This window comes from Musa acuminata, chromosome BXJ1-1 (assembly GCF_036884655.1).
Source record: "Musa acuminata AAA Group cultivar baxijiao chromosome BXJ1-1, Cavendish_Baxijiao_AAA, whole genome shotgun sequence".
Lineage (NCBI taxonomy): Eukaryota > Viridiplantae > Streptophyta > Magnoliopsida > Zingiberales > Musaceae > Musa > Musa acuminata.
In genome coordinates, this window is record NC_088327.1 from 13,280,254 (window position 1) to 13,290,068 (window position 9,815).

Genomic DNA, 9,815 nt, shown 5'->3' on the forward strand with positions numbered 1-9,815 from the left:
GATATATGATTAATTTGATCAGGATATTACAGTCTCCTGCAGTTAAAATACATGCATGCCATAATCTGATGAGAGTACACAATTAGTCACACTACTCAAATATGTCAAACTCCCAAGAAGTAACATTTAGGTGTTTTTTGAGTTAATATTAAACTCATGTAGTATCCAATGTCTATAGAATCATTTCAGAAGGGAAGAGAAATGAAACGATTAAGCTTGTTTGAGCATTATTATTAGCTAATGATTGAATAAGCATCCAACAAAGGCTGTGGTGCCCGACACACTGAAGTAGTTATTACACTCTTTATTCTTCAACCACGAAATGACTCCAAAACAAATGTTGACCGAAGATAACAACACACGGGCGGTTACGGAGTCTCGTTGACTCGATCCATTGCCGCCTCACTTCTTGGGCGCAAGGCGGCTCTTGATATCCTCCACCTCCTTGGTGCCGATCTGGAAGGCCTTGGCGAGGACGTCGTCGGGCACCGTCGGGGTTGCCGCGAAGAGGGTGGCAGCGATGGACTGGGTGCCGGGGAGCTGGCTGTTGAAGCCGGCGACGACGGCGGCGGGCACCGCGCCGTTGTTCTTCTGGAAGTGGACGAGCCCGCGGGGGAAGACGAAGACTTCGCCCTTGGTGATGGTCTTGGCTATCAGCTTGTTGGCGGTGGTGATGAAGCCCACGTCGAGGGTGCCGTCGAGGACGAAGACGATCTCGGTGGCACGCGGGTGGGTGTGGGGCGGGTTCAGCCCGCCGGGGGCGTAGTCGATGCGGGACATGGACACGCCCAGGGTGTTCAGCCCGGGGATCTTCTCGACGTTGGCGCCGGTCACGAGGGAGCCCATGGTGTTGTTGGTGGCGCCCGGCGTGGCCAGCCCCTTGAAGAAGAAGTCCGCCTCTGTCACGTTTGCCGCCGGCTTGCAGGCGAATCCATTCAGCTTGACAGCTGCACGCAGTTGTCAGTTTGCAGGAGAAAGAACAGCCTCTGATCTCCGCATAATAGATCTGTTACCTGAGCCAGGATCTGCTACGCAGATGTCTTGCAGCATGTCGGGGTCCGCGGCAAGGCAGGGAGGAACAACGAGGAGGGAGAAGAAGGCGAGCAGCAACAGCGAGGGCTTGGTCATGGCGGTCAGCATTATCATCAACGTTGCTGTGCTTGGCTTGGGTGGGAGACTCGACTTTTAGGCTGTGCAGAAGAGAAGAAAGCGATGAACTTGGGAGGGAAAAGGGGTGCTATATATAAATAAATATAAGGGGGTTGGTGTGAAGTGTGTTGGCATGAAATGGAGGACCTCAAGCCAAGAAATGAGGGAGAGAAGACCAGAGAAGGAGGCATGAAAGGTGCCATTAGTCAACCATACAATGAAAAAGAATATTATGTGTAGCGTCTAACTCAACAAATACATGCTTGAAGTGCATTAAATAATCAGAGATGCTTCCAGGCTGTAACTTAATCTTGCCAACCAGCAAGCTTAAGATGATTGATAACGCTGGCACACGACATCAATTTGGTTTCGCTGATGTCGGATAAGGTTCTTCCCTTGAAAGTTCAGCTTATCCATCACAGCCAAATGGGAGCAAGCAACCTGTGACAGAATTCAAGGCTGCTGGCAACAAAGAAATCGAACCACCAATTTGGAGTGGAAGCTACCGCAGTGAAGCTTGATGTAGCTGATGCTTGCAGCAGGTGGCACCACCAAACACACAAGACAGAGCAACAGTGGTTTAACAAGTTGGATCACAAAAGTGGATTGGATGGAAGGTAAGAGTGCAAGTCGAACAGGTGATGTGCACGTGATATGAATCACACTAGCCAACAACCATAAAGGATAGCGTGCAATTGTCGTTGGCGTTTTGCAAATGAGGACGACGAGAAAACTACATGCCAACAACTGCCGAAACATAGTGCTTGAAGCTATCGACTGGAACAGTCTGTCGATGGCCGGAGACAAATATAGCTCAAAGATTCAAACTAATCCAGAAAAAAAAATATATGTAAATTTAGAGAGAATCAAATTTAATATATCTTTTATATCTTTATTTTGCACCCATAAGTTTATTAGATTTAGATAATAGTAACATGGTAGTAGGACGGAGATTGTATGATTTATGGCTCGGTTTATTGGATTTTGATAGTAAAATTCATGGATATTGTATGGTTTATAAACGATATCTTTCGATTCAATTAAATATTAAAGCGGTTTTTTCTTTTCATCTACTACTCTACTAATTAAAAATAATTTAATTGTCTTTGACATTTCATATATTTTCAAGACACCCATATTAACATAAAGCATAATACAATAATTTGAATAACGATTTGACTAGAAGATAATTGAATCTAATCTGTCATACTTCATTACTTGAAGAACAAATAACATCACGAGTAAAACTAATTAATTTATAATTCTAAGGTCTCTTATTATGACATTGTTCTCTAGTACTATTTCATATTCAAAACTTGAGATTTTTCTGTGTCTTTGATGCTTTTTTTTTCGATGCCCCGGAGCATGAATATAAAAAATACATTCATTTATAGAATCTTATGATTATGAGAAGAATAAGATACTATTTATGAGTTTTTCCTAATTTGATTCTTTGATATGTGCTTTGGATGATAGGTGGACAGATAGAACATATATATATCACATTTATACGTTTCAAAATGTAAAGAGAAAGAAAATATTTTCATCTGCATATTATATCTTCTTCAATATGTTTATGCATTTTTTGTTTCCTCCAATGTTACACTCAAAAAAATTTAAAATGTAACATAAATCAAAATTCTACTGTTGATATAAACAAAGCTAATTGGTGTCATGCGATTGGCATCAATTACGCATGACATGACATGACATAAAAATAACCATACCATTTTAGTAAATTACATGTTAAGACAATATCTTCTCTAATATCTTCAGAGGACAAAAGTTTATTTTCACATTGAAATTTCTGGATCATGTAAGTAACATTTTTATCCTCTTGGCAAACATTATACTGCATGACTCTTCACTTTGGCAAACATTTTCATCCAATGAAATGAAAGCATGTTCAATCAATTTGAATGTTTTTGAGATGTGAAGTTGACTTGTGTATTTTATGCCTAAAAATATTATGAAACTACTATTTTGGTTATTTAACAAATTAAATGCAGAGATAAAATTGTATTGAAAGGCTGCAATTGTTGGTACTTTTGATTTTTTTTTTTTTTGTCAGCCCAAAGTATGATCTATTATTTATTAGGAGTAGTGTTGGGCTGAGCCAAGTAGAAGCCCATTTAATATTATTGGGCTTTAACTTGGGCTTGACCTTTTGGGCTGTACCCTAATTGGCTTGCCTTACTCGAGAATATGAGATACTGATGACATGTAACTCTAAAGAATAAATAATGAAGGCAGGATTTGAATCTAAAATTTTACGGTAAACTATCAGTCTTTATCAGCTAATTGGCACCTTTATGACTTGACCTCAAATTTTTTTCTTCATTACTATAAATCAGTAGGACGCATTTCTTGTCCTACCATTGTAATATAGTTTGACGTGACAAATCTCGTCTAATTGGAGACTTCTTATATGCACTCACCATCCTCATGATATAGTAGTATATATATATATAAAACATTTTAATTTAGTCTTTTAAGTCTTACATCGAAAGTGGACTAAGATTTAGATTAACTTATAAGAATTCATGATAATATCATTGTATATCAAGTTGATGAAAGCCTTGTGATAGATGTTAGTGCTTTTGGCATTTGTGCGCAAAGGAAACCAGAACAGAGGAGAAGGAGAATGCAAGGGAACAAAGCACGCCCACCATTTTATGATCTCAACAATACAAGTGCTACAACTGTGGGTTTTGCTTCATACAAGTCAAGATGGTGGTCATGGTCTAGGCAAGGACTGTTGTTTCTACTGCAGTGGCAGCAAGAACTGGTTCCAGCTCATCTCCATCCTTCCATATCTCAGGCAATGCCTCTCTCATGTTGTGGATGCTCTCCAGTGCAACATCAGCCCCTGGTACCAGCGTTGGGCTCCCAACCTGCACTCACCGACATGTAGTGTGACATGAATCTTATGTGATCTTAGTTTTCTGCAAGTTATGATCACGCCAACTTGAGTCTGACTCCGTAAGAATAGCACGAAGAGGAGGAAGAACATGGAGGGAGCAGTGACTTACAAGAACAGTATGCAGACCTGCTGCCTTTCCTGCTGCGATGTTTCTTGCGCTGTCGTCCAAAAAGATCTGAAACCCGAAAATTTTCGATCAGTACGTGGCCAATTTGTGATTAGAACGGAGAACCGATCTCTAAACTGAGACAAACCGTTCTCTTCGGATCGATGTTTGCGATCTTGATGGCAGCTTCTATAGCTTCCAGTGATGGTTTGCAGAGTATTCGGCCTTTGGAATTCGACTTCCTTCCACCAACACAGCCGGCGGTATCAGCGCTTGAATCACTCTCTCCATCGGTGTTTGAATCGGCCTCACCAAAATTTCCATGACCATCAGCTGAACCATTCTGCTGTGGCGGTGGATTGAGTGTCTCAAAGCATGTGACACCCTCGAAACAGTCTTCGAGGCCAAGCCTACTGAGAACTCGTGCAGCATGAGCTTTGTCCGCATTTGTGAGAATCTGGTGAAGAACGGCATAGATCAAATCATTAGCATGGGATTTCTAAGCAATTTAAGTTCTATCTTTTGTTTGTGATTATTCATAATTGGTGCTCTTTTTCTTCTTCATCCCCAGATTTGCTTACTATCTTTCTTTGTGGCATCGAAAGAAGCAGATTCCTCAACAAAGGGTCAGGCTTTAGTATCTCATACGGCAATCTCCCATGAACATAAGCATGGAATTCATCATCGTCGAATTCGTATCCTAATGCCTGCTCACAGAAAGACAAAAAAGATTAATCTGATTCAAGTGTACAGACTTCTTAATCAGATAGAACACCTTAAGACCAGCCATTGTTGTTCCATATTCCTTGTACAATTCCAAGCACATTTTTGGGACTTGGCTTTCCTCAATTTGGAGATGATGAAGCATGTAATCTGTGATTCATGTATATAGATTAATTAGAAGAGGCTACATACTTGGAATCAACTCAAGTGTCACTAGAGCCGAACTCACCTTCTATGTTCTTGCGGCAAGCTAAGTTGAGGCCAGAACTCAAGGGATATAAGGTATCATCCATATCTGAGATCAGTGCATGTGAATGTAAACAAAGAACAGATGCAACATGTATAAATATACCTGAAATCTGAGCTTACCAAAGAGCAGACACTCATACTTGGCTTCATGTACAACAGTTTCCATGCTTCAATCTTATTCCTTCAAGAAAAGCAAGTCAGCCATTAGAAAGATTTTATGGCAAAAGATCAACCTATGATGAAATTGTTCAGCTTTGGCAAATATGAAATCTGTCAGGAATTCTGTGGAAGAGATGATAAATCTGTCAGGTAAATGAATTTGTTTTTTTGCCTACAATATGCTTGGATGGAAACACATCAGCTTGATATAAAGATGTGGAGTTCCTTGCTTTGATATCAATGAGGCTGTTTTCATGTTAAAGAAAGGATAAGATTAACAATTTACACCAAATATGATATTATAATTATGTGTGATCTGATCACCATCAGGAAAAGACTTGTGACAATAAACTTTTCTAAGAATCCCCAAAGATACCAATCTATAGTAAAGATTGATCCATCATGAAACCAGTTTATTATTAGACAGTAACAATAATGTAAAGAACAGAAAATAATTCAGCAGTGGATCGAAATTTATAGCAGACATGAGAGATCCAATTCACAGGGACATCAAGAAGAGCTGAAACAAACATGAGAAGTATGAGAATCTCCTGAGAAGCATACATATCTTTACCTTCAAAGAATGTGATGCTGGATGCTGGATGCTCAGATTGGTTTCTCAAGAGGCTCAATTTATACAGCATCAGGAACCCAGATTTGTGGCTAATGGAAGAAGATGACACCTGCAATGATTTCAATGGGATGTTTGAGAAGAATATACATATATCCTTTAGTCCCTTGAATGATCCAGTGGTTCTGCTTTTTCTGTCTGTAATGCCCTTCCACACAGATCCAAGTGCCTACCCACACAGACTGAACTAAGGTGTTGGAAAGAGTAGTACAAGTGACACAGACAACAGCACCACACTTTGGTACCCTCATGGCATTCACCACTGCAAGGTCCATTTACTTGGCAGTCCAACTTGTGGCTTTCCTCCACTACCTGTCTTTTCATGCTCTTAACCATGCTGGAAGCTGCAATGTGGCTGCTGATTGCCTAATTCCAACTTGGGATCTAACTTCCTCTTGGAAAATTGGCAGCAGATGTTTGCTAGAATCTGGTCATGTGGCAGGATCCTATAAGTTTCAGTGGAGGATGAGCTCTGTTCTTACTTTTTTCATGTAGTGATGGGCATCAAGGATTTGGCTCTTTTTTGTAGTACTCTGCTATCTTTTTTCCTTTTGGTGGCCTGTTTTGACAGGGCACATTCAGTGTAGACAATTAGATATGTTGTCAGATAACTTAGATTAGATGCTGTGAAGAAGGTGGGTCTGATGGATGGTGATTGAAAACAACTCAATGAGCTTTTTTGTTTGTGGTTCATGAGGAGGTGGACCTCTGCTTGTTGAGACAAACCAGCCAAATCTGTGCTCCTGATGACAATGCCAAGAAGCCTTTACTCTTGTGCTAGCCAAACCAGCCAAATTTGTTGTGGACATGCAAAGAGAAGTATTGAAATAAACAGTTTAAGAAAGACAAATTCTTGTGTGTTGTGCTATTAATTTGTCTCTCTGTATTGTGGTAGACACATGGAAGGAGATTGCAAAGAGAAGTATTGTAATTAGCAGTTCAAGGAAGACAGATTCTTATGTATTGTGATGCTATTATGCCTCCATATTGTTGTCTTTCCATGATGTCATGCAAGATCTTATAAGATGCTGATAATATTTAAGACAATATTATAATGGTAAGATATATAGCTGGCCTTTGATTGAAGATCAACTCCACTTGTTGAGATGTGGTCAGGGAATGATTTGATACTTAATAAAAAAGAGTGAATGATGCAGATTTAATGCTCTGATACAAGAGGGATTCTTGAATCATGTGATGCTGACCTTAATAAACTTAGTCTAATCCGTAGAACATGGGGCTGATAAACTTGGTCTAATCTCTGTTTGACAAGTCAGTCTGCCATCAATTGTTGGTTAGGTATGAGATCCTGGAAACATCCAAGCTAAATCTCTGAGGTAGGTGCTCTGAAGTAGAACCAGGGAAGAAAAATATTTGATGGAAGAACAAGCCATAAGAAGATTTATTAGCTTGAGAGACCAAAAATTCTGATACATTTTAATAGCTTCTTCAAATTTCTTTTTTTCCCAAGTCTTTTATAGAAGAGATAATTTCTCGTAGCATCAAACTGAAGCCTTCAAAAAAATTTAATGAGTTTAAATGCTCTTTCTTGATGATTCTTGCCAAGGTTTAGTTGTACATTTCAATTGATGCTATACATTTAGTTGTACTTGAATGCTTCACCAAACACTCATGCAAACAAATCAAATCCAATGAAGTAAGGAAAATTAACTCAAAGCAAGTGAATCAATTAGTTTTCAGGGGTAAAAAGAACATGATATAGGGGACATGAATTCAGAACAAGAAACCCTTTGATTCCAAGCATAATGATTGATTGTTATTAGAATATTAAATCAAACCTTGCGATTAGCATGGAAGATCCCAGCTGAGTTAGATGACGGCTTATTACTTTATATTAGGTGAAGAGACTAAGAGATGAGTATAACATTCAACTTGCATGGTCGTGAGGCACAAACCTCAGCTCCTCTTATTCCGTGTTCTCTATTGCCTCATAAATCTATTAGAGAAGAGCGAACATGTGCTCCCCGGAGCAGGCTGCCAATGGCGTGATAGAGATGAGCTGTTTCCTCCTGCTTGGGACAGTGACACAAGCAGTAGTAGTCCGGCGGATGATGAAGACGAGCAGTATCTTATACCCACGGTTTCAGGGAAATACCATGTTTAAGCCAACCTGTTCCTCTAGTTTATTTGCAGCGTGGTTGGACTCTGAAAATAAATGGGACGTTCAACAGCTCTGACGTCCGACAAGCTTCAGAAGTTGAGTTCTCAGACTCCTTCCTCTGAAGTCTTTGCGGTCTCGATAGATCAAGATGTAATTTACAGTATAAGTCAAATCAAGGCCGTCATTTGTGTATATGAATTCAAAGAGTTGTTACAGTACACCAGTTGTGTGTATGAATTCGATAGATTGCATTGGTAGGACCATTTGGTTTGCACGTTGACTATTCTACCATCATCAGTTTTAGCTACGTGAAAAGGCTTGTGCGTTGACTCATGATCACAGTCGTCTCATCGAGCTGTTGAAGGTTGGGAGATGAGAGGAGAATCAAGTGCTGTTGATTCCAACTCTCTCTCTCTCTCTCTCTCTCTCTCTCTCTCTCTCTCTCTCTCTCTCGGGAGAACAGGATTCTAGTGCATGAACCAAATGCAACATGACTGGAATTGATTTCACATGGTTAAGCAGATCATGTGGGATTTGGGATTGAAAGGATTAATCAAGAGCAAATATATATTCATTCTACACGATCTGCTGTTTGCTTACAGTACAAACGAGAAATTAAGTAGATATTGGAAGCATCTGCGTACACGAGGAAGTGATGAGGAGATGATTAAGCCAAATCAAAGAGAGGAGCAAAAGCAGTGTGCATGGATTCAGGATATGGTGCAGGCGCTTGGTTCATCCAGCCACACGACGGCGGTCCGGCAGGCGTTGCAGCACGGCGGCAACTTGCAGTCCTCAGGCTTCTTCTTATCCTCCTCCTTCTTCTTGTCCGGATCGCCCACGCTGACGATCTCCGCCGGCTTCTTCGCCTTCCTCAGCGCTTTCACCACGCCCACCGCGTCCACCGCCCCCACTATCGTCACCGTGCTCTTCTCCACGTCCATCGCGATCGAAACAATCCCTGCAATGAATCGATCGATCAAGCTTCAGTCTGATGCAACACCAAAGAACCCAACCACAGAAGCAATCAGCCGCTGCAGACCGTCGAACTTGGAGATGATGGTCATGATGCAGATCTTGCACTTGGTGCACATGACGCTGACCTTCAACACGATCTTCTGCAATTGGACCCCAAGAAAACTATCAGAACACAACGTACCATGAACCCTTTCGGCCGCAGGAGGTCACCACTTACCTTCATGACTGCAATCTTATGCCAGGTCGTGGTACGACTCTATGTGCGGCATCGGAAGCTTATATAGCGGTGGCCAAGAGGGCTCCGCCCAAGTTGGTGGAGTCACGGTTGACTCCTGCTATAATGGACAGGCCGATCGAGCTCATAGGGGTGACGCGACCAGTTCTGCAAGTTGGTGCCCCGAGTTAGGGCACCCGAGTCATCGACGTGTCGCACGTCAAGAAGCAGACAGCCGTGACAGTGCTCCGAAAACAATGGGCCGCTTGATTGGAGGTATTTGAAGACTAATCAACCATTCATGAGCTGGTGAGCAAGTGCTTGAGGCGTTTCTTGGTGAGATGAAAGAGTTAGGTCTGTATATATATATAGTCGATTAGGGTTCTTCTTCTTCTTCTTCTTCTTCTTCTTCTTCTTCTTCTTCTAATCAAGTTTATAATTACCATTGCAAAGCACGCAGTGCATGGGGAGGATAAAATATCAGATCTCTTGTGCACCTCATTACAATATGACTGGCATTGTCATTAAGCTCCTCCAACAAACGCTAACTGTCTTCTCCCA

General features: G+C 41.2%; 3 protein-coding genes across 4 annotated transcripts; all 3 read right to left on the reverse strand.

Moving 5' to 3' along the window:
* Positions 1-202: 202 nt before the first annotated feature.
* On the reverse strand, positions 203-1,226 carry LOC135674807 (germin-like protein 5-1). Its single transcript, XM_065184986.1, has 2 exons — positions 1,014-1,226; positions 203-947 (listed from the first exon to the last, which is right to left on the reverse strand). Exons 1-2 carry the CDS (start codon positions 1,144-1,146, stop codon positions 403-405), a joined length of 678 nt encoding a protein of 225 aa, XP_065041058.1. The 5' UTR covers positions 1,147-1,226; the 3' UTR covers positions 203-402.
* A 2,568-nt stretch (positions 1,227-3,794) lies between these two features.
* LOC135674812 (uncharacterized protein C24B11.05-like) lies at positions 3,795-6,245 on the reverse strand. Of its 2 annotated transcripts, none has more exons than XM_065185005.1 (8): positions 5,874-6,245; positions 5,271-5,331; positions 5,131-5,196; positions 4,954-5,051; positions 4,760-4,885; positions 4,327-4,635; positions 4,182-4,247; positions 3,795-4,043 (listed from the first exon to the last, which is right to left on the reverse strand). In XM_065185005.1, exons 2-8 carry the CDS (start codon positions 5,314-5,316, stop codon positions 3,894-3,896), a joined length of 861 nt encoding a protein of 286 aa, XP_065041077.1. In that variant the 5' UTR covers positions 5,317-5,331; positions 5,874-6,245; the 3' UTR covers positions 3,795-3,893. The 2 variants fall into 2 exon arrangements, with proteins under 2 accessions (XP_065041077.1, XP_065041069.1); XM_065184997.1 differs by having other exon boundaries at positions 5,884-6,239.
* A 2,357-nt stretch (positions 6,246-8,602) lies between these two features.
* On the reverse strand, positions 8,603-9,552 carry LOC135587146 (heavy metal-associated isoprenylated plant protein 2-like). The gene is made up of 3 exons (XM_065078191.1): positions 9,258-9,552; positions 9,105-9,180; positions 8,603-9,023 (listed from the first exon to the last, which is right to left on the reverse strand). Exons 1-3 carry the CDS (start codon positions 9,261-9,263, stop codon positions 8,773-8,775), a joined length of 333 nt encoding a protein of 110 aa, XP_064934263.1. The 5' UTR covers positions 9,264-9,552; the 3' UTR covers positions 8,603-8,772.
* Between the last annotated feature and the right edge of the window lie 263 nt (positions 9,553-9,815).

Bases quoted from the DNA above. Each gene is read 5' to 3' on its own strand.
- LOC135674807 (XM_065184986.1), bottom strand. From the start codon at position 1,146: ATGATAATGCTGACCGCCATGACCAAGCCCTCGCTGTTGCTGCTCGCC. The intron at 948-1,013 runs GTAACAGATCTA...AACTGCGTGCAG, and splicing joins CGTAGCAGATCCTGGCTCAG to CTGTCAAGCTGAATGGATTC.
- LOC135674812 (XM_065185005.1), bottom strand. From the start codon at position 5,316: ATGGAAACTGTTGTACATGAAGCCAAGTATGAGTGTCTGCTCTTTG. The intron at 5,052-5,130 runs GTGAGTTCGGCT...CATGAATCACAG, and splicing joins TTGCCGCAAGAACATAGAAG to ATTACATGCTTCATCATCTC. The intron at 4,636-4,759 runs GTAAGCAAATCT...GTTCTTCACCAG, and splicing joins CGATGCCACAAAGAAAGATA to ATTCTCACAAATGCGGACAA.
- LOC135587146 (XM_065078191.1), bottom strand. The intron at 9,024-9,104 runs GTCTGCAGCGGC...GATTCATTGCAG, and splicing joins CATCATCTCCAAGTTCGACG to GGATTGTTTCGATCGCGATG.